This window comes from Rhipicephalus microplus, chromosome 1 (assembly GCF_043290135.1).
Source record: "Rhipicephalus microplus isolate Deutch F79 chromosome 1, USDA_Rmic, whole genome shotgun sequence".
In the NCBI taxonomy this organism is placed as follows: Eukaryota; Metazoa; Arthropoda; class Arachnida; order Ixodida; family Ixodidae; genus Rhipicephalus; species Rhipicephalus microplus.
This window is the reverse complement of record NC_134700.1, coordinates 287,559,563-287,587,333: the sequence shown is the minus strand read 5'-3', so window position 1 is coordinate 287,587,333 and position 27,771 is coordinate 287,559,563. Positions and strand designations below refer to the sequence as shown.

The 27,771-nt window shown below is 47.5% G+C and overlaps 2 protein-coding genes across 3 annotated transcripts; one reads left to right on the top strand and one right to left on the bottom strand.

Moving 5' to 3' along the window:
• Positions 1 to 274: 274 nt before the first annotated feature.
• LOC119159379 (uncharacterized) lies at positions 275 to 25,703 on the bottom strand. 2 transcript variants are annotated; one of them, XR_012883832.1, is made up of 8 exons: positions 25,556 to 25,703; positions 24,794 to 24,941; positions 23,888 to 24,099; positions 18,409 to 18,708; positions 5,712 to 5,853; positions 4,367 to 4,560; positions 2,348 to 2,513; positions 275 to 398 (listed from the first exon to the last, which is right to left on the bottom strand). XR_012883832.1 is itself a non-coding variant. In XM_037412115.2 (7 exons), exons 1-7 carry the CDS (start codon positions 25,644 to 25,646, stop codon positions 2,407 to 2,409), a joined length of 1,194 nt encoding a protein of 397 aa, XP_037268012.2. In that variant the 5' UTR covers positions 25,647 to 25,703; the 3' UTR covers positions 2,279 to 2,406. The 2 variants fall into 2 exon arrangements, 1 of the variants encoding a protein (XP_037268012.2); XM_037412115.2 differs by lacking the exon at positions 275 to 398 and having other exon boundaries at positions 2,279 to 2,513.
• Positions 25,689 to 27,771, top strand: LOC119159378 (EKC/KEOPS complex subunit TPRKB). The gene is made up of 2 exons (XM_037412114.2): positions 25,689 to 25,818; positions 27,198 to 27,771. Exons 1-2 carry the CDS (start codon positions 25,755 to 25,757, stop codon positions 27,728 to 27,730), a joined length of 597 nt encoding a protein of 198 aa, XP_037268011.2. The 5' UTR covers positions 25,689 to 25,754; the 3' UTR covers positions 27,731 to 27,771.

Here is a 27,771-nt window from a genome sequence, read left to right as displayed (position 1 = left end):
ATTCTGTGCAATTTTTTTTTAAGCTGTGGCTGACGATCATGAAGAATTATGCCTGAAGCATCTGTAATGGGTAACCCAATCGTTACGCGATTTGCATGGTCCGGTGCCTGGATGTTCATTTGCTGTTATAAAATGCTTTATTACTCATATTAACATGACTCCTGTCCAAAAATTAAGCATTTCTAATGCCAGTTTGCAAGGGCGATGCTTGAAACGCACCGGTCTTGCTCTACGGTAGAATACCGGGCTGGCACACAGGATACCTGGGTTTGAATCACATAGCGTTCTTGGTGCATTTATTTCCTTTTTTTTTTCTCACGCATAGTGGTTACGGACACAGGCGGCGGTCAACAACTGCGGCGCACACGACCCTTGTTGTGATCTCGTAACAGCTTTCACTGTAAAATGACAGAGTTGGGTGCACACTTTTCAATAACGCCAGGAAGAAAACGAGAGTTTCTGCCTGCCAGTTAAAAACAATTTGAAAGAAAGAACCCAGAAGTGGAAAAAAAAAAACACGAGATAACTCCTCTGACGCTTTATTCACAGAATGGGTCAGATAGCGATATGTGCTGACGAATAGCAGGCTTTAATCGCCACTACCAATGGTCCTCCTTCAGTGCCCGCATAGCAATTAGCAAAACAATGGAGGCTCAAGTCATAGCTGAAATCCTCGGGGAGAAATGCCAGAATTCTTTTTTGTAACGATCCCTCTAGAGTGAATGCTGGCTGTGGGGAAATTTGAATCGCATCACACGTCAGGTGACTGATTCGTCTGTGATCATATGGATTGTGTGAATACAGCTTTAATTGCTTTTTGCACTAACCAAGTACTATTTCAGTATTCAACACGGTGAGCGATTCAGTGATGAGTATGCCTAAAGAGTGACACACTAATGCCATTTTTTGAAGTTTAAATACAGTACTTGGTTTGTGTTTCCAGTTGATATTACATAAATATGAAAAAATCTTCATTGCATTGTTAATTGTGGTGCAGGCAGAATATGCATACTGTCAATCTTGAATGCCAGTAGAAAACCATTCACTGAATTTATAATAAATGATTCCTCACTATGAAAAGGACTATGTTAGTAGGCATCTAGAAACGAAAGATACTATGGCACTTCTTTTTCGATTGTCACAGCATGAGAGAGAGAGAATTGATTAACAGAACGACACAGGGGTTGGCCTGAGCTACATTTTGCTCTGACCTACATCTCTATACTGGGGCAGGGTGGCAGGTGAGAAAAAGAGTGATGAATGACAATAGTAAGGTAAGGAGAAGAGAATATAGTTCTGCCACACTGGGGCAGATCGAAAGGCTGCCACAGAATGCTCACTCACAAATTAAAATCGCTAGTTGCATTCTCTCAAGTCTTTCTGATTCATGGATACTCAGAATAGATAGATGCCTTCAGCAGGCTTGTGATGGCCGGTACGTACAATGCTCACGGAAAGAAATGCAACAATTTAGGACTAACTAGTGCATGTCTTTTATTTCCGCAGTCTTCAATTTGAGTCTCAACATTTTAATGTTGCCTCGAACACTGATACCAAAGCCACCATCATCAGTAGTGGTGGTCATATTCACAGCAATATGTTGCGAATCACCACTTATGAGCCACAAATTTACTGTTTAAGATTTAAAAACTTTAAAAATGTTTAGCACTAACAACAATTCAGACAAAGTTTGGTATGCGTATATTTGTGACATATGCAGCAACAACAGTGCCAACAAAAGTGATTCAATCCCCCCCTCCTCTTTTTTTCTAAACAAAATCGTCATGTGTTAGAAATGCTTGAAGTGGGTTCGGCTAATACGTCACCAAAGAAATGTCGTACCTCCGTCGTGTGCTTTCACTTGGGCGACGGCAAGCAACTGTCGAGTGTAGTGTGGCATACAAAATCCAACTTTGTTACGCTCCTCACTACATCATGTGCCCCTTAACATCCAAGTTCGGATGTGTGAATGTTGTTACAGAAATCACATTGCCTGTCACATGGCAGCATGACACACCATTTGTCCAGTGAGAATATTAATCACAAAGGTTGCATGTACGGCTTAGTAAAGTGCGGACTGCCACCTATCAATGTGTATCAAGACTGCTTATAAGAATGTGTCTTGTGTGCCTAGAAGGTTCAAAATGGCCTGAAATGTCTGAGGATCTGCTACGGTTATTGCTTATTCCTCAATGCAATACTGAATAACGTAGTTTTTTTTTAAATCACCTTATTCTGTGAAATTTATGACTACTCAAAGTAATGCAAGATTAAAAGATGATATTAAAAAAATCTATATTTCTTGGGACTGTAAGACATATATATACAACACACACTGTTTACTTACATTATTTACACTGGTCACTTTCTTTTACTCATACATATGTACATTTCAGCTGCTGGCTATTATTGGAAGACAGTTAAATCAAGCACGTTCTCTCGACGCAAGTCACGCAGACTCCAGAAAAGCAGCTCTTCGCCAGGCAGTGCATCCCACGCAAACCAGTGCCACCCTGCACAGTTTTTAAAGTACCACTATAATTCTCAAGCAAAGTATTTTGCCAACTCACACACTTCTCTACAAGGTTACACTGAAATTCACTTTGGGCCCACCATTAACGAGCGCGGGGTTCCCCATCATGGGAGCCGAAGTTGCAGCGCCCCGCCTCCCTATTACGTCAATGTATGGGGCTGGCTTTGTGCCCCTCTCACCGCCTCCCCCCAACCCGTTGTGTGCACGCTTATGGGGTGATGCTGTTATAAATAAGTGATGATTGAGGCAATGTTGGCAAAGCTGCTGCGGTGGTAGTTGTCTAATTTCACCTCAAATACTACCTAAGCATGCAATATATGCACATAATGTTTTATTCAAGCCTAGCACAAGTTGCGGCAGAAACTGAGACACCAGAAGCAGGTAGGTTCTTTTAATAGAACGCGCAAGAGAGTTCTTCTTTTTCATCCATTTCATAGTACTTCATGGCACATGCACAACTGTCATTGTCTTTCTTTTTTGACAAGCACGTGACAATATTCTGCCATGGCTACAGAAACCTTTGGTGTAGCATGGGTGTTGGTTGACATCAGTCTCAGAATCGGCATATCAAAAACTGCACTGGTTCTCACTGCTTCAGATTTTGCATTACTTGTGGTAACGGCAGTGCTTCTTTCAATTTTGATATCAGAAACATATATTCTAAAATAAATCCATGTGTTTTTTAACTGTGAAACTTTCTAAGGAGGCTGCTCTTGTTTTACACACTTTGCAATTATACTAAGTTTTTTTTTTTTTTAAGGAGTACTGACACAAGTTTTAAATATTTTTGCATTGTTCCTGTAAATAAGAGCACTGGTGCCAAGAACTGTAAAAAGAGTACTATATTGTGGTGCCTAGGAATTCATTATATATATTTTTAATACTACTACCTTTAAACCCCATTACCCCTAGACACCTTCGACATTGATATTGAGGGGGCAGACTTTCAGTGACGTGCCATGACAGTGTGACGTCACAGCAAGGCAGCAATTCGTGATTTTGTGCAAGCGCTGCATCAGCTGTCTGCTCGTGGTGCATGTAAACAATGATACGTGAATTGCCTCCAGTGACCCCAACAATAATTTCTGCGATTAAGTCTGCATGCTGAACACAGAAAAAATGTAGAGGAACTGTGTTGGCTTCTCAGGATTAGGTCCATTGTGGTGTGGCTGGCTTTCAAAAGCTCAGCAAAGAGAACTGCAAAGTAGAATATTTTATACGTGTTGCTTGACTTTGGTGTGTGGAGAGCGTTAACACTGCATGCCAAAGAAATTAAAAATGTCCCTTTTGCGTTGTCTCAAAATCGCGTCAGTGGTCTAATATCACACCGCAGTTGGCCATTGTAAAACGCACAGTAGCTACAGATCGGAACCTGAAGGCAGCATTGCCACCTGTGTTTTCTTCATGGGCACCCAATGCATTTTCGCAGTGAGAGTGGTGGTTTTGGTGTTGTGAAATGCATAGGCGTGAGCACGAGGGGGGCTTGGGGGACAGCTGCTCACCTTAGTCACCTAAGAAGGTGGGCGCAAAATATTCCCCGCACACTAACCTAATAGGGACAAGGGGGCCAAAGTCTGTCCCATAAGTTGCGTATTAGGGAGGGGATGAAGGCACTGCAATGAACATCCGCCGCCCTCTGAAACCAAACCCTGGGCACATTTATGGTGAAATGGTAATATACTGGTTTATCAATATGAGATAAATTTCTTTCTTTTCCTTTTAACATCTTTTTAAAGTTGCGCATCAGGACTTTGTTGACAGGATCCTGTGGCACACAGTTGCTCGGTGCCCCCATTTCCAACAAACTGTAACAGTAATAAATGCAGAAGTCACCCGTGCACACAGCTTCATCGGATGCAGCCGGCTCTGCTTCTGGATCGGCCAGCTTGCCCATCATGAATATATTGATCCAATGATATCCCTCAGATGCTCGCACCATCTCCACCACTGAGCAGACACGTGGCTCGATGAGAATAAGGCCAGTCTCCTCCTTAGCAACACGTACGGCGGCTGCCTCCCAAGATTCTCTGGAATGTTAAAAAATGTACAATGTAACAAATCTACCTAAAGTACGTCCTGTTGTTTGGGAAAAACTGCATGATTGGACACTAAAGAGTGTGTGTGTGCACAGAATATGGCCACGTGAGTGTTGTTCTCCCAACTGAGGTCTTATTGTGTTGTTTTATTGAGCTTTTTTTTTTGCATAGCAAAACTATTGTAACCTCAATAATTCCAATTCCCGAGATACTAGAAATCTGTTGTGATACAATGTAATTTGAACTAAAGAGAGTCACTTTGAATCTGTGAAGCAGCTCATGCTACAATAAGATGGTATTCTTAAGCATGAGAAGTGCTTACACTGTGTTCATACACATCTGATGGCGAGGTGGGGACAATATTCGAAGCAAGTGTGCCATAGCATAGTGGAGAGTAGAAAAGCTGCTTTTGAAAGAGGCAGAGGGTGAGGTGAAAAAAGTGTTGTAAAGAACAGTGAGTCCGCCCATACATCTATGCTCATGGTGACTGAGCCCACGTCAGCAGCCATCACTCCCTGTTTTGCAGTTTATCTGTATAGGGTGCATGTATTGCCAAGCTGAAATTAATGGTCATTTCTTGAGGGCTGTCTTCAGGGAGCACTGCAGTCACAGTGCACAAGCGGGCATGCCGCACGATATGTTTATGTATTTTGTGGGCATCTTCAGTAACACTGATACTTACTAGACAGAAAGTTAAAACTGTTTAATCAGACATTTTGTAAAGCAATCTACAACTTTGTTACTAATTTCTTTTGTACAGCTTCATTATACTAGAAAGTAATTATTATTGTTTAATTAAGCACAATAAAAAAGTGTGAGTCACTTCATGCAATAGCCAACAACATGCATTTGGTTTTGTCGTCACTAATGTTGACACATTTTTAAACTCTGGCTAGAGTTAGCTTGGGCACCCTGAATACACTACATATAGATGTTTATAGGTTACATATGAACACTGCTCTCTAAGAACACATTTGCAGTCTACAATAAAATTCCAACACACTGACGCGCTCTCCTACACTGTAGCTTTGCATACATATGCAGAGGCCGCCTTGAAGAAAAGCAGTTCCACATTACGATATGAAACAGATGGGCTCAGAGTACAAGCAGGTATGTCAGCTGGCCAATGAATAAAGACATACCCAAAGTGTAAGAAGTCCCCAGGAACCATGTAGAGACCCCTCGCCCATGTGCATCTGGTGCGCAAGCCAAGCAGGGTGTGGCCGGGATGTTTTCTGCTTATCAAAAGGACTTCCACACGAACCTTGGGTTCTTTAGATGTGCCTGTTACAATGCAAGAAAAAGCCTGGTTACAGTACATTCCTGTTTGCAAACTGAAAAACTAGCTATTCTGATCAAATTCTTTACTCAGGCATGTGCAAATAGTAAAATTTCATCTCAAAGCTAATTGGAATCGAACAGCATCCGTAAATATCAAATATTGAATTGCATATTGAATACAAGAGATTTTATTGAAAATTGAAAGAAGGAGCAAAAAAATGACATCTGCTCATGTCCTTGAGCACATGATGCGATGAGTGTATGCTACTAAGAGACTACAGATCGTCATGTAGAAACACAGGCAATTCCACATGATCTGGCTTCAGGCTCTATCGCTGTAACCTTACAAGGTTTATGGCAGTTGAAAACCTGCACTCACTGGACACCTCCGTAACATGGAAGGGACACTACCACAAAGCAACTTGATCGATATCTGGATAGAGTGCAGCTCTATGCTCTTTGCAGCATTTGAAAGGATCATTTTGGGATAAGGGGCTCATTAAAGCACTCCTGAAGTGTGAACAAATTTCCATATGTGAAGCCAATCACAGAGGGTTTCATGGGTCCAAGTTGGGACATTTTACAGTGCTTGCAGAACACACAACTGCATCACATAAGAAGTCTATGTCTTCATTTCAGGAGCGAATTGGACAAAGGCTTAACAGTTTTGTCATGCATTTTTCATTTAAATGCGAAAATGACATAATCTTATTTAAAAGAAACATGGGCCCGCTTGAGTGCGCAATTTAAAGAAAGGTTTACTCTCACAATGTTAGCGTTCATTCTAGCCATCCGAATATCACCAAGTTGTATCATTGGCCTTTGTCAGGTCTTAGATATTCGTCCTGCCAAATTATTCGAAACTTCAAATGCTAGCTATTTGAAAGTTGAATTGGATTATTCGATAACATATTATTCACTTTGTATTTGCAAGTTGAATATTCACACCCCTAATTTAAATACCAAGCAACTAGGACAGAAACTTTGTTCTGAAGCCACATTGATTTTTATCATTGACATATTTCCAAATAATTTAATTATCAGCTTTCATGTGATAAAACCAAATTTTATAAAACACACTATAGGGATCAAAGGATTCCAAGTCAAATTCGTTTATCCAAGATTTCATTAATGTGCACAGATATGTAAGCACATGAATCAAAATTTTGCATAGAATAATTTTGCTTTAAAAGTTTATTCCACTGAACTAACTGGTTGTTGAAATGAAGTGTGTGTATGTGACACTTGACATACTGCCCAGGACCTTTCTATTCATTACATGCTCAATTTAAGTAATATCCACAGCACTAAATCACATAATTATCCAACATTACACACAAGGACAAAAAGTCTCTTCAGTTTACAAATTATGTAACTCAAGCACAAGAATGTTTGTATGATTGATTGTACAAATGGGAATTTACACAAGTTAGTAAAACTTTCTAATGTATAAAACAAACTTCCTTGAATTTAACAACTGGAGTAAAGTTAAGGTCACAGTGCAACATGTCAGCTATGACAGATGGTACAGTGCGAGGCACCAGATCAACTTGGAATTTCGGTTTCACCTACATATACTGAAACAGAATTAGTGCCTTAGCACACCCAAACAGTAAACAACTTGGCACTAGCCAGTGTATGATACCAGAAGCTTATTCAGGAACAGAACAAGATATTCATGTGTTGTTCTCTCGTTTTTTAGAGCTGAGAGAATAGCAAAATTTTGGGTGCAATGTGAATTAGAATATTGAAGTGTGAGTGCAAGTTTAATCAAATATTTTTCATACATTTCTAGAATATTTTTGGTATACTTCAAAGCAAAATTCCGGAAAAATGTTTGGAGAGGATTCCTAAGCATATTCTTATAAGACAGCGTTTCTGTTGGCTAGGTTGACGAAGCACTGGTTGGGTGGTGTTTCGTCGTTGCCTTATCAAGAATGACGCAATGCAGAGGCCATATTGTATTTATGTACATGATTTTGTGCAAACAAAGTGTTGCCAACACATTACAAGAGAAAGGCCATGATGCTATTTCCTCGGCCTTTCTTCCTCTTTCAACTTCTGTGGAAGCCCAACTGATGTGGTGGATGTGCTCCCTTCAAGTTCAAAGTTCCGAATTTGCCTCATAAATGTCAATAAACCCTAGCTAATTTGAAGTCACTGGAATTGTGAGAAATCTTTGAATTAAGCGGTTGTCGAATTGACAGAACACAGAAAATTGAGATGCAAGAAACTTGAAATAAGTATAATCAGGGCTGGTCATTTGCTGTGCTGGCTAAATTACGGCTCCAAGGGTTATGTTTTCCAGCAATGCAAGGATGTAGTTTTGCGGCAAACAAGGGGGAACGCCGAGCCTCGCTGCTGCAACCGCAAAAAAATTTATAATGATAACATTTGTCGTAATTAACTTAAATGTGCACCTGTGAAAATTAAGACATCTTCATTGCAACACAGTAGTGACACGGGGGCAGCGTGTCACCTGCTCCTCGCTTTGTCAGCACATCATGATGTGACATTTCGCCCAATATTTCTAGCAAAACAAAAATGTAATAATAAACGGTGTGACGAAATTTGCAATGTTTTGACTGGAAAACATGCTCATTGAAGCTTTCAAACCAATTTTCTGAAGTAGGCATTGCATCAGTCAGTAGTGCAAGTGCACTGCTGACAGTCGCACTTCGTAGTGCGGAAATTGCTGGAGGAAGGACGTTACAAGCACCGAAAAGAGCGGACGCATTTCACGTCGGCTCCATTTTTCGTAAACAATTTTGCAGCGTTTTTGCACAATATCAGTGTCGTTTTTGCTTCATCATCTCCTGCAAGTTACCCAGACTCGACCGGTATATTTTATCAAGGTGGAAACTGCCTTTCTCATCATTTTATTGAATATTTTTCTCCGAAGCAGCTGCAACGCTGAGCTAAGGTGTGTTCCGGACGCCTAGCTGGCCGCAGTCACAGCTGTGCGACGACTTTCCTCAAGCCATTATGGAAGTGCAAGAAGGAACTGACATCTCGCCTACCGAGATCTCCGACGAGGAAGGATGGTGCACCATTATTTTGAGAGAACGACATTCTTCTCAGGGAAAGCACACCAACTCTAAACCTGCAGCAGCCTCTCAAGTCGACATTGGAGGCATGAACAAGGCGCAGCAAGGCTTGCGTGCACACAAGCAGCAAGTATTGATGGCAGGCAAAATGCCCGCCTTTTTCCGTGATCACCAAAATGTTGTTATCAGGCCACGGGGTGGCTTGAACGTTGCAACCGTCGGAGTCGTCCGCCTCGCCTCTGCCCTATACAAGGCAGCACGTGTATTTCCCCAAGACGCCAAGGAAGATATCATATGTCCAAATGTACAGCAGAACATCATCGTTGTGAGTACAACTCACTCTTCTAACGCTGAACGCTATCGCCAACTCACCAGCTTTAAGCTCGCCGAACACCAGTTTGAGGTACAAGCTTACGAGACTGCGGCCGACTATACAGTCAAGGGAGTCGTACGAGGTATACCCCTCGATGAAGATGCCGACGCGATTGACATCAATATTGTCAAGAAGGAAGACCCGACCGCCTTGGCGGCCAAAAGACTCAGCAATACCACGTCGGTAATCATCGCCATCGACGGTGGCCGGGTCCCACTGTGGGTGTACTACGGCGGTGCCATGCTGAGGTGCACCATGTACAAAAAGCAGATCAGAATGTGTGCCACCAGTACGGGCGTGTCGGTCATTGCATGGACGTCTGCCCAAACCTCAAAGACCATGTCTGTAGAGGCTGCGGAGCTTCGAATCCAGACCCCAATCATAAATGCAAGCCGACGTGTCGCCTCTGCGGGGGAACACAGCCCACTGTGGACAAGACCTGCAAGGCTCGATTCAAGACCCTTTATCTTGTCAAGAAACGACGCGGTGATCGACGAAGGGCCACAGTGGAGGTCGCTCTCGAGCTGCAGCAGCAGAACTACTATGAACAGTCTGCACCGCCTTCCAGTTCCCGCTCTCGAAGCTAGGGGCGGTCAACGGGCCCTCGATCTCACCAGCAGAGCCAGTCTTGGAGCTGGTCCCAGAGCAGACCTCCCGGACCGAGCCGTGGCCATTCCAAGTCGTGGCGTCCGAAGCAAGCCGGTCATCAGAACCAGGATCTACCTGACAAGGTGAGCTTCGCAGATGCGGTTAAGGGCTAGCGGAGATGTGGGGCTCAAGGAGCTACTGGCTCAGAACCCAATTAAAGGGGGGACCCTAAAGACGCGGCATTAGAAGCAGTACAGCGCGAAAACGTGCACTTACGCACGGTAGTGCAGCAGTTAACACAAGAAATCTGCAAGATTAAGCAGTCGATGACGCAGTCATCTATACCTAATCCTATTTCAGTTGAAACTCCTGTCACGAACGTTAACGATGGTGAAGCGCCCTGCGCTCCTTCGGTGGCGAGAGAACTGCCTGCTTCGTGGACGCGGCAGAATACACACACAAACACTGGTTCACGGCGGTTGTCATAGATGTTAACTCCTGGCCTACCCAAGGGTGTAGTATCAATACAACGTATCCAGGCACCGCGAAAGAGATTTTGATTGCGCTTGTGCTTACCAAGCCCATCTGCGAGGCAGTTCTTAGCGACTCGCAATCTGCAGTTCATAACTACACGCGTGGACGCGTTTCTCCCGCAGCTTTACAGATTCTGAGGAAGGCTGGTCAACAGCAATTCAACAGCACCGCGTTTTTGTGGTTCCCAGCATATGTCCCCACCCACACCGACAAAGGCCCCTCTAATTTGAACAAGGTGGTACATTGCAGTGCGCGAGAAATGACCCGCCGCGCGGAGTCTGAGACCACCTCGTCAAGTTCAGACCTCCTGGTTCAGAATGTTGGAGAACGCTTAGTGAGGTATAACAACATTACCAAGCACTACCAGTTAGGCAGGCGGATATGGCCTCCACCTTACGCTAAGCTGAATTGATGCCAGGCAGTCGTCTGGTGACAGCTGCAGACATACACCTTCCTCAGTCTGGTGCAACTGCGGCACATTTTCCCCGCGCAATACCCTAGTGCTACTTGCAAATTATGTCAGACAACTCGAGCGCCACTCTCGCAAATGTTGTGGGAGTTCTCTGTTATAGCAGCTGAAATAGCAGTAGCTCCGGAGGCTCTTGCGTAGAAGTGGGCAGACACTTTGTGGAGCTCCAACTTCAGGACACAAGAGTGGGCAGTCCAGCGAGTCCTAGAGACGGCGACGAGGCAAGGCCTTGAAGTCAATTTTGGCTGAACAGCGCACACGGGACGAGGACGGAGGAAAAGAACATCCCGGGTTGTAAGCGTCACCAAACTTTCAATAAAGTTGTTTCCATTCATCCATTGCCGGAGCAACAGGCCCTCAGAGGTCCGCATACCTCGCGAATTTCGCCAGACTGTCCCTAATTAATTTATTTATATTGTTACGGAGCTCGCAAACACACGGAAGAGAGAAATGAGCGTATTTCCTATATTTACATGCCAAAGTGACGCTTCAGAGCTGCCAGTCTCTCGCGCCGCGAGTCCACTTCTTTTTCATCGAACTGTTGTCCACGACGGTAGAGCCATGCCCACTGCCTCGTAATATCACCCCCGGCGAACAAAGCGCCGTCACGGCGCCCCTAAGTCAATCAGGACTGGCAGTATAGTAGGGCTTTAGGCGCGACACATGAACAACATCAGTAGATGGTGTAGCAGAGGATGAGTGCGGTTGAACGGGAGTGATGAGGTAGTCGACGTCGGTGACCTTGCGGAGAACTTTGTAGGGTCCTGTGTATCGTGGGAGGAGCTTCTCGCACAAACCTTCACGTCGATACGGCGTCCAGAGTAGGACAAGAGAGTCATCAGGGTAGTCAACGTCGCGGTGCGAGTCATCGTAGCGGACTTTTTGTGCGGCCTGAGAAGCACTGAGCCGAGTGTGCGCGATTTGGCGAGCGACGCGGGCTCGAGAAGCAGCGTCCTGCGCATAGACCGTTGGTTGGATAGTAGCAGAAGGAAGGAGTGTGTCGAATGGCAACGCAGGGTTGCAGCCGTACAAAAGAAAGAATGGAGAGTAGCCGGCGGTGTCATGTCTTGACGAATTATATGCAAATGTAACGTAGGGGAGCATTGCGTCCCAGTCACGGTGGTCAGCAGAGACGTACATAGACAACATGTCTGTAAGAGTTCGGTTGAGACGCTCCGTGAGACCGTTAGTCTGGGGATGGTAGGCAGTAGTAAGGTGATGTTCGGTAGAGCAGCTCCGGAGGATTTCGTCGATAACTTTTGCGAGGAAGCAGCGGCCCCGATCCGTCAAAAGCTGGCGCGGAGCTCCATGCCGCAGAATGACGTCATTTAGGAGAAAGTCTGCGACGTCTGTAGCGCAGCTAGTTGGCAATGCACGAGTTATCGCGTATCTGGTCGCATAGTCGGTTGCGACAGCGATCCACTTGTTGCCTGACACGGACGTCGGGAAAGGTCCGAGCAAGTCGAGGCCAATGCGGAAGAATGGTTCCGGGGGAATGTCGATAGGTTGGAGCAGGCCAGCCGGACGGAGAGCAGGACGTTTCCGACGCTGGCAGCGCTCGCAAGCAGCGACATAACGGCGCACAAATTTATACATGCCAGGCCAAAAGAACCGTTGCCGCACGCGGTGATAGGTGCGTGAAAAACCCAGGTGTCCCGCCGTCGGTGCGTCATGCAGATGTTGAAGAATAGTGGCACGCATGTGTTGGGGAATAACTAACAAATATTCCGGGCCATCAGACTTCATGTTGCGACGATACAGAATGTCGTTGCGAAGGACATATTGACGGAGAGAAGGGTCGGAATGTCCTGAAGATACTCGCTGAATGACCTTCTTGAGGGTTGCGTCCCGGCGCTGCTCTGTGCCGATGTCGTGCAAATCAGATATGGCGAGCACACAAGAATCGCCTTCATGGACAGCGAGGCTAGTAGGGTCCACCGGATAACGCGAGAGACAATCAGCATCTTGGTGCAACCTGCCCGACTTATAAATTACGTCGAAGTTATACTCCTGGAGACGTAGAGCCCAGCGACCTAGGCGGCCAGTTGGGTCCTTGAGCGACGACAGCCAACACAGAGCGTGGTGGTCCGTAATAACTGAAAACTCGCGGCCATACAAGTAGGGGCGAAATTTCGCTACAGCCCAGACCAACGCAAGACACTCGCGCTCTGTTATCGAATAGTTTCGCTCAGATGTGGAGAGAAGGCGGCTGGCATACGCAATAACACGCGTTTGGCCTCCCTGGTGTTGAGCGAGGACGGCGCCGATTCCGTGAGCACTGGCGTCTGTGCGTACTTCAGTCGTCGCAGACGGGTCAAAGTGAGCCAGTATTGGTGGTGAAATGAGCAGGTCGATCAGCGTGGAAAACGCAGCTGCTTGGTCTTGGCCCCACGAGAAGGGCACGTTCTTTTTGAGAAGATCAGTTAGTGGTCGTGCAATTGTAGCGAAATCGCGTATAAAGCGGCGGAAGTACGAGCATAAGCCCACAAAACTCCGAACATCTTTGGTTGAAGAAGGCAGAGGGAAATTCTTGACAGCGCTAATCTTGTCAGGGTCAGGTCGGACGCCAGCAGCACTTACAAGATGACCAAGGATCGTGATTTGTTGTCGGCCGAAATTGCACTTTTTCGAGTTCAGCTGGAGTCCTGCTCGACGAAAAACGGCTAAAATGGTCGACAAACGAGTTAAGTGAGTTTCAAATGTTGGGGAAAAAACAATCACATCGTCGAGGTAGCAAAGACAGATGGACCATTTATAACCACGAAGAAGAGAGTCCATCATGCGTTCGAACGTTGCCGGGGCGTTGCACAGCCCAAAAGGCATAACCTTGAACTGATAAAGGCCGTCCGGTGTGATGAAGGCAGTCTTTTCTCGGTCTAAGTCGTCGACAGAAATTTGCCAGTAGCCCGAACGCAGATCAATAGATGAGAAGTATCGCGCGCCATGAAGGCAATCAAGGGCGTCGTCGATTCGTGGCAGCGGATATACGTCTTTGCGGGTTATCTTGTTCAAGGCACGGTAGTCAACGCAAAATCTCCAGCTGCCATCCTTCTTTTTCACTAAAACAACAGGTGACGCCCATGGACTTGAAGAGGCCTCTATGACTCCTTTGGAGAGCATTTTCTCGACTTCTCGTTGTATGACCTGGCGTTCGGACTGGGAAACACGATACGGTCGCCGTCTAACAGGATTAGCATCGCCGGTATGTATTTGATGACGCACGAAGGACGTTTGACCTAAAGGGCGGTCATCGAAGTCGAAAATATCTCGGTAGGTAGTCAGAACGTGGTGAAGTTGCGCCAACTGACAGGGCAGAAGATCAGGGGCGATCATCATCGTGATTTCGTCGCTAGGTGCGTTTGCTCGGCTGGCTGCAGTAGGGGACGAACAGTCTTCAGGGTCCAATGCCACGATGCTACATGCATCAAGTGGGGAAACGTGGGCTAACGAAATGCCTTGCGGGAGAACTTGGGTCGAACTACTGAAGTTAAGGAGCGGAAGCTGAACGTAGTTGTCCACAATAGTCACGATTGTATGCGGCACAGCAACACTTCGAGCCAAGAGCACATCCACCAATGGAGACACTATGTAGTCACCGTCAGGAAGAGCTGGTGATATCGTTAAGGCAACACACGTGGTGGCTTGCGGTGACAGCCGAACATAATCAACAGCGCACAAGCGGTGTGACGGTGGGGACGGCACAGGTCCAAGTCGAGGCAGTTCAAGTTGAAGAACGCCGGTTGCACAGTCGATGAGAGCAGCATGGGTGGACAAGAAATCTAAACCAAGAATTAGGTCATTTGGGCACTGCTCAATAACTGCAAAGAGAACAGATGTGGGGTGATCGGCGATAGTGATGCGTGCTGTGCACATTCCTGTGATGGCAAGACTTCTTCCGTCGGCGACACGAATAACGCCAGGGGCAGCCGGTGTGAGCACTTTCTTCAGGCGGCGACGAAGTCGGGCACTCATCACAGAAATATGCGCCCCAGTGTCAACAAGTGCAGAAACAGTCAGGCCGTCAACGTCGACGTCGATCAAATTTCGTCGTGTCGGCAGTACAAGGAGAGGATTTGAGGTCGGTACCGAGGATGCAGCTTCACCTCCAAGAGCTGCACCGCTTAGTTTCCCTGGTGAGAATTGAGCGGGGAGGTCGGGCGTCGTCGTAGAGGAGAAGGGGACGACGGGCGACGTCCTGGCGGCGAACGAGACTGGTGACGTCGAGGCGACGGTGAGCGGCTGTGCTGCGTATCAGGGGCATCGCAGGCGTAGGAATCGACGGGCAGAGGCCGGCGGTAGTTGTCGGCGATCGGCTCAGGAGGTTGGAAACGACGGTAGCTATCGGTGCGGCGAGCAGTGTTATACTGGTTTCGGGACGAAGACCAATGGTTGTGGCAATACCGTGCGACGTGACCTATGCGGCGGCAGTTAAAGCAGATCGGCCGATCATCCGCAGTTCTCCATTCGGCCGGATTGCGAGAGCGTGGATAAGACCTTTCTTGGGGTGGTGACCTGGGGCGAGGCGGCGACCTTGAACGGAAGCCAATTGGTCGAGACTGAGCAACGGCGCAGACATCGAAGCCCAAATTGCTCAGTTCTTCCCGCACAATCGACTGTACCAAGCAAACCTGAGGTACTTGCAAATCGACGTGGCCGTTGGCGGGAAGAGTAGGTGTAATTGCTTCGATTTCCCGCCGGACAATTCGCGTAATTTCAGACGCTGGTGAAGACTGCCGATGGGAGGACAGTCCATCTTCGCAGGAGGACGTCGCTGCGGTGTTCGGCAGTCGAGTAAATGATCTTGAAATCCGCCTGCTTTTGGCCAGTTCAAAACGCCGGCATTCCTCAATAATTTCGTCGACGGTCGCACAGTTCCGGCACATTAGCAGGTTGAACGCGTCGTCCGCTATGCCCTTGAGGACGTGGCCAACCTTGTCAGACTCCGACATGTCGTTGTCAACTTTACGACATAGAGCCAGCACGTCCTGTATATATGAGATATACGGCTCTGTGGACGTCTGAGCACGTATAGACAACTCCTTCTTTGCAGCCGCCTTTCGACCGATGGGCTTCCCAAATAAGTCGCGAAGCTTTTCCTTGAAGGTGTCCCAACTGCCGATCTCCTCCTCATGGTTCTCGTACCAGACTTTGGCCGTGCCTTTCAGGTAAAACAGCACATTGGCCAGCATAAGAGTCGGATCATACCGGTTGAGAGCACTGGTGCGTTCGTAGTCGGCTATCCAGTCGTCGACATCAACTTGGTCCGTACCGCAGAACGTTCCAGGATGCTTCGGATGCGTCAGCACGTACGTGGGTGGGGTTGGGGCCAGTGGAGGCGTTGCCGTGGATGGTGCGGGCGTCGCCGAGGCCGATGGAGAGGTGGCCGTGGGATCAGTCCCGTGTTCCATCACGGAAACTCCGATTTGACGACCACTGCGGAGCTCCGTTGTATGGCGCTTCGTTACCCAGCACCTCCACCAATTTGTTACGGAGCTCGCAAACACACGGAAGAGAGAAATGAGCGTATTTCCTATATTTACATGCCAAAGTGACGCTTCAGAGCTGCCAGTCTCTCGCGCCGCGAGTCCACTTCTTTTTCATCGAACTGTTGTCCACGACGGTAGAGCCATGCCCACTGCCTCGTAATAATATTTTCAGAAAGAATGAATAAATCATGATGCGATGACGTTGCGAGAAGTATGCAACATGCTGCCCGCACGACATTATTCTGTTGCAGTGAAGCATGTCTTGTTTTCCGCAGGCACTCACTTCAGCTGATGACGAGACCGTTTTTTTTTTTACAATTTTATTTTTCATGCTGGCAATTGACTGGGGTACTTCAGGTTTCACTCAGAAGTATTGCTACAGTACAGTACAGAGATATGGGTCGGCGTAGCTTGGCCACGCATTAGGACACCGTACCGCTTTTCGGCCTAGCGTACGCAACGGGGCAACAAAAAGTGAGCGTTCCATTTGGGCGCAAGGCGCCGTCAGCGAAGTCCGATGAGCCCCAAACAATGGGAGTCGACGGACAGAAAAGGGTATGCGTGCTCACCCTCAGCTGTCCCGGAAAAATCTGAATCACTCCCGACACGCGCGCGCAAAACGTCTTCAGAGGCCCCGTGCGCGGCGCCACAGTCGACATTCGCTACCGGGTGAGAGCGTTTAAGTGCCATTCCTCGCTCTCCCAGTGCGGCAGACAGCAGAGGAGGGGAGTCATGTGGGGACATGAGAACGGCAAAAGGTGGCAAAGTCCGCGCAAAGGCGGCGGCTTGCCTCAATTCCCACACTCTCTTTCTTGTTAGCGACGTCCTCCGATTCAGCAAGGGGCAGTGTGAGCCTTGTCACAATCCCAATTACAAAAATATTATGCACATGTCCCCAATCACCCAATCTCTTCTATAGGAAGGCAGGCGTCAGGCAGACACAGCGATGGTCAAAGCGAAATGGATTATTTTTAACATGTTGTTTGTAGAGATACATAAAAAAGGACATGCGGAAGGTCCTGCTACACGCACCCCTACTACAGTGACTTTATGTACTATTCAAGCTCATGCATTCCTTCCTCGTTTTACTGTACGGCTACCATATTGTTTGCTACCTAGTCAGTTACGCCATCTACGGGTGTATCTGGGAGCTGGAGTGTAACATGCAACACAGATGCTGATCTGTCCTCTGGCCCACGCCAAGAACAGTTTCTCCGTTTAAAGACGGTTTTATCTCCCATTGCATTGATGATAATTCCTGGGGTTTCAGTTGCCAGAACCATGATATGATTATAAGGAATTGCGTAGTAGGTGACTACAAATCAACTTAAGCTACCTCAATAATAGCGAAAGTTGGGCTAGTTGGTGGTTCATACTTGGGAAGTAAAAACAGCACAAAAATACAGACAAGGACAGAGGAAGCACGGTGTCGTCTCTTCCTCTGTCCTTGTCTATATTTTGCGCTGCTTTTACTTCCCAAGTAAGCTACCTCGTCTTCTTCAATGCGTACTTATCTGAGCACATGGGCATTCTTTGCATTTTGCCCCCGTTGAAAAGTGGGCGCAGTGGCCAGCAATCAAATCCATGCCCTCGAGCTCAGCAGCATGGCTCCATTTCTTTAGCTGCCAGCACCTTGCGGAAAATCTGAATTCAATGAGAGCCGGACGCAAGAGACTTGAGCACTTTCATATTTCCACCAGTGACCTACTTTTGCCACGTGGCTCAATATTTTGAAATTTATTGGTTGTTAAAACAACAGCAATTAAAAGCGTTTTGTGCAAGAACTTGCATAGTACACCATAGGTGCTGCTGGCTGTGGTTCGATGAGCGTAAGCCATTACTACTTTGCCTGACCAATCAGACCTCGGGAGTGTTGTTCCTTAAAGACACAATGATGGCAACAGAGGAATCGAAGTTGACTATTGTGCAGTCCAGCACCAACCATGTTACCTCAATCACGAGCCAGTAAAACTGTCCTTTGTGATACTCTGTAGACTCATTAGCTACTGCCTATCACTGGCCAAAAAAAAAAGTGACACAGATAAGAAATAGTGCACGTACCTTCATCCTTGTTCAGCTTCCCAAAAGGACTAAGAGCATTGACTAATTGCTGCTGCTTCTCAGATGGCAAAATTTTGACTTGGTTGACCACACTGTCTACAATGCCATCACTGAATTTGTCCAGGGCCTTCAGTCGCCTGTCCTTCTCAGCCAGCTGGCTTTTAAGCTCAGTGCAGAGGGCTACATAGTGACGCAGGGAGTCAGCTAATGGGGGTGCTGGTGCCAGTGGTGCTGGTGGTAATGCTGCTGATGATGGTGGCAATTCAGGCGACGGCACAGTATATGGGTGGTCCGGTTTCACTGTACGGAATGTCGACAAATGTATGACACCTTAGTACATACATATGCACATGAGTAAATGCAAGAGAATAATGATGTTAGCAGCAAGTTACAGATGAAACTCAAGTGTCTTAGTTTACAGCGTAATGTTCAGATTGTGAGGGATAATTGCCGAAGTGCAAGTTGATGCTTAATCCATTCACTGGGTCAACTTGAGCTAGCATTAAAGAAAATTTAAGGACACTGAAACTTTGCCTTTAAGAGTTGAATGTGATAGTAATATCTTGAAGAAACTTCCTTAGTCTTCTATCCAGCCAGACAAACTTCTGCCAAAATGTTTACATTTAAGATAGTAATATCTGCACGTGCATGCACACATGCGCACACACATGCGCACATTATTGCCTTCTCAATTCATAGCCTGCTTTCACCTCTCAGTGGAGACCTAAACTGTGCCAAAAGGAAAGTCAAAGTGCAAATGCCCTCCAGCTCGTATTTTTGTTGGCATTTACCTTAAATTTGCACTCAATGGCAACGCTACTTAATCACTCATTGCCAACGCTACTTATTCGCTCACAACTAAAGATGCCAACGACGTTAGCAACAACAAAAGTTCTGCGAAATTAGCTCTTTAATGTCATTATGCTGGAACAATGCAGCAAGCAAATAAAGAGTATATATGTCGGAGCTAACATGGGAAAGATCCACCCCTGACAGCGTTCAGTTTTCGAACTGATTTTTTTTATTATTATTATCACGCTGCACCCGCCACGCGGCCCAAATGCCAACTTCTTCTTCCTTGACGAGCGGCGCATTGAGGCGCTACAGGGCTCGCCCCCGTAGAGCGAGAGTCGTAGGAATCACCAGAGGAGCCACCCAGTGGACATGCTTGGATGTTGGCATCCAGACTTTAGATTGAAACCCCGCGGCCGCGAGAGCGACGATATACGCAGGTTTCAGTCGATCAGCAGCCACGACGTCTTCACGGCCATTGATGTCCAGCAAAAAAAGTCTTAGGTGTACGATGGAGTACGCAGAATGGGCCATCATAGGCTGGTGTTAGTGGTGGCCGTATTTGGTCACACCGAACGAAGACGTGACTGCAGTCATGCAGATCCTGACTGACGAAGACAGACTGTGGGTGTCGGTCGGCAGGAATCACAGGAGCAAGGTCCCGAAACGTGGTGCGCAGCTCTCGTATGTACGTGGAGGCATCGTGAGTGGAAGGTGGCGATGGTGGCTCGAGAATTCTCCTGGAAGACGCAGGGAAACGCCATAGACTAGTTCGGCTGATGAGCAGCCGAGATCCACTTTCAATGCTGATCGGGTGCCCAGAAGTACGAAGAGGATGTGGTCGAGCCAACATTCCCTTGGCTGGTGAGCAGTGAGGGCAGCTTTTAGTTGTCGATGAAGCCGTTCGACCATGCCATTGGCGGGAGGATGGTAGGCAGTTGTGTGGATGTGTCGAATGCCCAGGATATTGGCAAGTGCGGTGAAAAGGGCCGATTGAAACTGACGACCGCGATCAGTGGTGACGACAGAAGGGCATCCAAAGCGCGACACCCAGCCGTTTGTGAAAGCCTTGGCAACTGTTGGTGCTGTAATGTCGGAAATGGGAAACGCTTCCGGCCATCTGGTGAAGCGATCCACACATGTCAGCAGGTAACAGGCTCCTTGCGATGACGGAAGAGGACCGACGATGTCGAGATGGACGTGAGAAAACCTTGCGTCTGGAGGCCGAACCGGGGATGTTGCCGTGACAGTGTGACGGTGAACTTTAACGCGCTGGCACTCAAGGCAGGTTCGCGCCCAGCGTCGGACATCAGCATTGATGCTTGGCCAAAGGAAATGAGATGTGACTAGCTTCTGGGTCGCACGAATACCAGGATGGCTCATGCTGTGCAATTGATCAAAAATTGCACGACGAAAAGCTGAAGGCACGAAGGGCCGAGGGACACCAGTAGACGTTTCGCACGTTATTAATGAGGTAGAAAATGGAAGCGGGCACTCCGTGGACGATAGAGACGTGGATGAAGAGCGAAGACGATGCAGCTCAGGATCGTTGCTTTGGGCAGCTGCTAGCTCTTCCATGTCTAGTGGTGGCTGGGTCGACAAGGCATTGATGTGGGATAGTGCATCAGCAGCAGCATTTTCCGGCCCATGTACGTGTCTCAGATCCACAGTGAACTCGGAAATAAAGCATAGTTGACGGATCTCCCGTGCAGTATAATTGCTGTGATTGCGATGGAAGGCAAACGTCAGGGGCTTGTGGTCTGTAACGACGTAAAAGTCCCGGCCCTCCAATAAATGACGAAAATGTTTGATGGCGAGGTATACCGCGAGGAGTTCTCGGGCAAATGTACTGTATTTTGTCTCTTGTGGCTTCAGTTTTTGCGAGAAAAACCCAAGGGGCTGCCAACCGGATACGTGCTGCTCGAGAACGGCGCCAACTGCCATGCTTGATGCATCGGTGATGAGACGAATTGGGGCATCAGGGATGGGATGTATGAGCATGGTAGCGTCTGCCAGAGCCTTCTTGGCAGTGCCGAAGGCAGATGCAGCGTCCTTGGGCCACTCCAGTGGAGCAGCTGCGTCTTTCTTTTTAGCCAATAGGTCGGTCAAGGGCTTTAGGAATGTGGCGGACTTTGGAAGACAGCGGCGATGGAAGTTTAGTAGGCCCAGAAACTCTCGGAGTCTCTTCAGTGAAGTCGGGGGTGGAAAGTCTTGAATAGCCTTCACTTTGCTGGCGAGTGGTTGGATACCCTTTGGAGTGACAAGGTGGCCTAGGAACTCTATTGTAGCGACGCCGAAGAGGCACTTATTGGGATTAATTATGAGGCCGTAATCATCCAGGCGGTGGAACAGGGTGCGCAGGTGGGCTTCATACTCAGGGCCGGATGAGCTTGCTACAAGGAGGTCATCAAGGTAGGCAAATACGAAATCGAGACCTCGCGTGACCTCGCTGATAGTGCGCTGAAATGTCTGTGCAGAGTTGCGCAATCCAAAGGCATCCTCACATATTCAAACAGACCGAATGGGGTGGTGATGGCCGTCTTCGGAATGTCGGCGGGTTCTACAGGAATCTGATGGTAAGCCTTCACTAAGTCAATCTTAGAGAAGATTGTACACCCAGCCAAATTTGATGTGAAATCCTGTATGTGAGGAAGTGGATAGCGGTCTGGTAAGGTGTGGGCATTGAGAGCGCGGTAATCCCCACATGGTATCCAGTCGCCAGGAACTTTCTTCGGCACCATGTGGAGTGGCGACGCCCAGTTGCTGGAGGAAGGCCGCACAATGCCGAGTTCAAGCATGTGCTCAAACTCACGGCGGGCGACGGCGAGGCGTTCTCCAGATAGTCGACGGGGTCGTGTAAAAACGGGAGGTCTAGTGGTCACAATGTGGTGAGTGATGGAATGCTTCACCGGTGACTCTCTGGTGTGCGGCTTCGTGATGCTGGGAAAGTCGTCGAGTATTTTTGCATACGGCGAAGCAGGTGTGAGAGCTCGCAGTCCCGTTGGCGAGGAAGTACAGAGTACACCGTTGATGGAGAGGCGGGTGTTGAGATCAATGAGGCGATGAGCATGCATGTCCACAGCAAGGTTGAAAAAAACTGAGGAAGTCAGCTTCAAGAACAGCTTGCGAGACGTCAGCGAGGATGAAAATCCAGCGGAACGTACGGCGTAGTCCAAGGTCAAGTGTACGAGAGCGTTGGCCGTATGTGCGAATGGTGGAATTGTTGATCGCTTGGAGTGGGCAGGTCTGTTCGTTGTGATGGCGATCTGCACACGAGGCCGGGATGACGCTAACCTGGGCTCCTGTGTCGACTAGGAAGCAAGTGCCAGTGATCTTATCAGAAACATAGAAAAGGCGGCATGACTTTCGACCAGTACCACTTGCCGCCGTCAGTGGCCGGTCGTCGCATTTCCCGACCAGGAGCACGGGCGAGTGCCCTTGCGAGCAGAGGCACCGAATCGGCAGTGGTACCAGCACACGGTTGAGGATAAAACGTCCCGCGGTGCGTTGGGTGGCCGAAGTTCCGGAGAACGTGGGGGCGTCGAGGAGTGACTGTGTATCTGGAACCTGGATGACGGTCGACAATGCGCAGGTACAAAGTCATCGAGGCGCCTGACAAGGGCGTCCAAACGGTTCTCGATGCTCGCGAGCGCCGGGTCTGCAGCGGTGGCCGGTGGCGGTGTGGTAACGGCGTTGAGGCTATGTGTCTGCGAGTAGTCCGCCACTCGGTCAGCCATTTCAGCGAGTGTGTCTACTGGGACATCTCCTGCAGCTACGAGGACCAGGACCATGCTCTGCGGTAAGCGCTGGAGGAACAACTCACGTAACAGCTTCTCCTCTTGAGGGGCGGAGGGGCCGCCAAGGAGCTGGCGCATGCGTCGCAGGAGCTGTGATGGGCGACGGTCACCGAGCTCTGTAGCCGTGATGAGCTATTGGAGTCTGCTGTGTTCGGACTCAGACTTGCGGGAAATGATAGCTGCCTTCAACGTGTCGTAGGGATGGCTCGGGTGCGGCGACGCTAAAATATCAGCTAAGTCGTCGGCTACGTCCGGAGGTAAGAAGGATACCAGATGCCAGTGTCTGGTCTGTTGGCTGGTGATTTGCCGTAGACGGAAGTGCGCCTCGACCTGCAGAAACCATGTGCTGGGGCTGTTGGGCCAAAATGGTGGCAGGCTGACATGTTGAATCGCAGCGACTGCAGCACCGCTAGGTCTAACGTCTTCTTGGGCGTCAGGACCAGTAGGATTGGTGGCAGAGCCGGCGGGATCCATGCGGGATGATCGGGCTGTGTGTTCTTTATCGGGTCACCATTAACTGTCGGAGCTAACACGGGAAAGATCCAGCCCTGACAGCATTCAGTTTTCGAACTGATTTTTTTATTTTTATTATCGCGCTGCACCCGCAGCGCGGCCCAAATGCCAGCTTCTTCTTCCTTGACGAGCGGCGCATTGAGGCGCTACATATATGTTCTGCTGCAGTTTATACGTTCAGTTGTCGCAGTGCAGCTCAAGTTACAACATTATGCAGAACTTATCGTATTGTTATTTGGAAGTGACAGTGAAAAGGCACAACCTCTCTGAATAAAGAAATCTACTTATTTGGATTTTATATAAAATAAGACATATTTCACTAAGTACATAATGCAATATTGTATGCCATACGTATATACATACATGCTGATCCTTACCTGCTGCCTCTTTAGGCTCAAAGTCTTCTAGCCTGCGCACATCTTTGCCAAATAGTGTGGGAACGGCATTCCAGATGAGGCGCTGATATGTTTGTGCATTCATGAACTGCGAGTCGTGAAAATGAAGCTGGCACAACACTCTGGTGTAGAGGCTCTTTTCAGACTGGCTCTTGAGGTCCTGACGATCAGAGTTGGCCAGCCACTGGTTGCGTCTACATGCAACAGGAAAGGTGCGAAACACGTGCTCTATTATCAGAGACCGATGTGAAACTCATTCCACTAGCTGCTGTGTGGACTCTTGGTATATATTTCAATATTGTAGGCACGTGCTCTATGTAGACAACAATAATGACAGAGGCTCGGATGAAGCCCTTCTAATTGGACAGTTCAAATTCAAAAACGAAGGCAACACATTTTGGTTTTCATGGCTTGAACAAACTGTTTTGCTGTTTTGTATTACGTGTTGTTCTCTCCTGTTAGCGTCGTACTGTGACAGCGATGGATGTGTGGGGTACCATGCGAACACTGACATGAACACCATGTTAAAGGCACTGAAGGTAGGCAATAAACATCACAAATGGGTAGGACTACATATACTAACTTGCAATATGAGGAAGAAGCACGAGTGGTCATATAGGTTATGTTACGCAAATAAAAAACAAAATTAAAAATGAAATTGTCTTAATCAAGTCATTGTACAACAAAGGCTTGACATGGGAAAACACTATCATAACCAGCTTTGGTATAAATCAGTCATTTGTTTCAAATTAATGTGAATTTATAATGTTATTTCTGTAGAAACAGTACATGAAACATGTAGATGTCGTCTGCATAAACATGTAGTCTTATATATGAGTTTAAAAATGAATATAACCGGAACAAGGCAACTAAGTAGGGTGGATTCACCTTTGCTGATCTGAAGGCAGGCGAAAATAGCGCACACGTCTGCGCTCTCCGATGCTCGGGCAACCTGGCGCTATGCATTTGTGGTTATTTAGAGGCTTGCCAATCGGTTCAGTCAGTAATGCCTTGTGCTTCAAGATGCTGGTCATCACTGTGAAGGGTGCGGCGAATACAAAATAGGTCAATGATGGGCGACCATACTGAATCTATTGTAAAATCGTCACGTCTATACATTTACGAAAATGACACTTTTAATATAAGCCTGCGAACGAAGCAAAAGTCGCATTATTCGTGAAGACAATGAGCACAGACATTTGGGAAATTTTGTAGGCGAAATGAACGAAAAGACAGCAGGCGCGAAACGATTGATGACCCGAAGAGGAAAAGGAACGCTCAATGTCCCGTGCATCTATCTGTATGCGGTCACGAATTCGGAGGTGATGCAACAAGTTGCTAGCTGAAGTGCCGGCGTCTCGTTGGTATGATAAAACAAATGCAGAAGACGGGCAGCCGCAAAGAAGTTCTAACAGCAGACAACCGGACGAGCTGATGCTAAGAGAACGAGGTGCCAGCTCCAATGGCCAATACAAATATGTGATGATGCTACTGTTATGGTCGCAGTACCAAAGTCGTTTATCGCGCTCCGTCGGTGTGCAGAGAGAACGGTCCGCACACTTTACTGCTGTTAGCCGACTCGAAGACGTACATGTACATACATGATAAAACAAGCATATGATGGAGGAAGAGTTGTTGTTGCCTCAGTACCTGTACTATCCTGGAACGCTGTACTACTCTTTGGTACGGTACCGTAGCAGTAGACAATTATCTTACACCATGGTTGAACTGTTGAAGACATACAGATGTCTGACACTTCTGACTTGTCTTGGATCTAAATGTATTTTTGTACCCGGCATCACGATCGCAACAGCGGCTTTGCATGGCTTATTTTTAGGCTTCGAGATAGATGTATTGTTATCCGAATGGTTCTGGCGGAGCAGACGAAGGAGGCTCAAAGGAGAACCAAAAAAGTAAGTCAATGTTTTCATCAGTGAGACACATGCTAATGTTACTGCTACACGTCTAAGTATGAACGTACTATGCTTTTTAAACACAACCCCCCCCCCCCCCCCCCTCATGTCCTCAACCGATCTCGTTCTTTAATAGTTCCCTAGCTGTGGCTCAGAATTTTTATCGAAGGAAATGTCGCAAAGCGAGTACTAATCCTGGATGTTCTCAGAATGAACGTTTCGCACTTCTTAGAGTACCAGTCTCTACCAGTTGCCTGTTGAACGCGGCTTGAATCAGAGATGCAAGTTACGCATGATTACGGCCGCTGGATAAAAGCATCCAGCGGGTCCAGCGGCCGTGGCACGACACGCGACGGGTTCACATTCTCAGCAGCGTAACTTGCCTCGGCCCTATTTCGTTGACGTTAAAGTTCCAGGGCAGCGTGTTACGTTTCACGACTTCACATCGCACAAACATTTACTTTTGCACCAATCTTGTAATCCCCCGCCTCGGTGGTGAAGTGGCAAAGGTACTCGGCTGCTGACCCGCAGGTCGCGGGTTCGAATCCCGGCTGCGGCGGTTGCATTTTCGATGGAGGCGGTAGGCCCGTGTGCTCAGATTTGGGTGCATTAAACAACTCCTGGTGGTCGAAATTTCCGGAGCCCTCTACTACGGCGTTCTCTATTCATATGGTGGTTTTGGGACGTTGAACCCCACATATAAATTAATATTGTAATCGGGCAACCGGCATATTTGCGCAAATATTACGCATACAGACAATGGTATGTTAATGTCATATTGCAGTTTTCACGGGCTTCGCGAGCGCATGTATTTGATTTCTTATTTGTGTGTTGAAAAACATTGGGCAGTAAGCTATGTTAAAGCCGGCTATCCTATAAGCGTATTAGCAATGCAGAACACAGAATAAAAACGATCGAATAAGAGAAAAATAATCACAAGCATTATGTATATGCAAGATTTCTGGTGCATAAAAATGGGCAGAGTCCAATACATATTTTGACCACCAAAACATTGGGAATTTGTAGCAATGCCCTTTCCCACTTATTGCCCAAGTTATGCATTTCTCTTTTCATTTAGCTAAAATTTATGAACACTGGAAGAATCATTGTTGTGCAGCTAACATGTCTGGCTCTTGCTAACCTATTTTTTCTGAAATGTTCAACATTACTATGTTGTATGTACTACATTTGAGAACATTTACAAGCGAAAAGCTAGATATTCTTAACGGCGAAGCAGCAAGAGCATTGACATGCGAAAAACTGAAAGCTCGAATGTTTTGGTAACACTTGTAGCTACTTATAAACAACAGGCTTGCTGTAATGTGCAGATTTAGCATCACCTGCATGTAGACCTACACAGTCATGGTGCATCTTTCCAGCTTGCAGCTCAATGGAGTACGTCATGCACAACAAGGAAGGAAAAAGAGCGGCGTCCATCCTGCTGTTTAGCGACGTGACAAATTGTAGCGAACTCCGACAGCTTGTGTTGAGCGGCTGCCTGCAAGTGTGTCTCATCAGGGCATCCCTTGTGGCTGACATTTTCCAGGTGCAGTGCGCGGTTGCAAAGGCACTGGCAAATCACTCCAGTGGGCACATGAAAACCAGAAGCTTGCTCTCCGAGATTCTCTATGTTCTAGGACCCTCTGGCAGCATTGGTGACTCACTACGCCAGATGGGTGCGCAGGATGCCGACACCACAATTGTGGTGGTTCGCCTGGATGACCCAGGAGACTGCTTCCTCAAAACACTCACGGAACGCATTAAGGGCCGTCAGCTGCCCTTGGATAGCATTCCACAGTTTACCGACACTGGGGCACTCACAAAAATGTTCAAAGTGACAGAGAAGGAACTCACTGTGGGCACTTTACTGGATGCAGTAGTGACTCGAATTGCTCTAAAGAACACAGTGTAGGTGTTGGGTTTAATAAAGTATTGGTACATTTCAGGAAACAA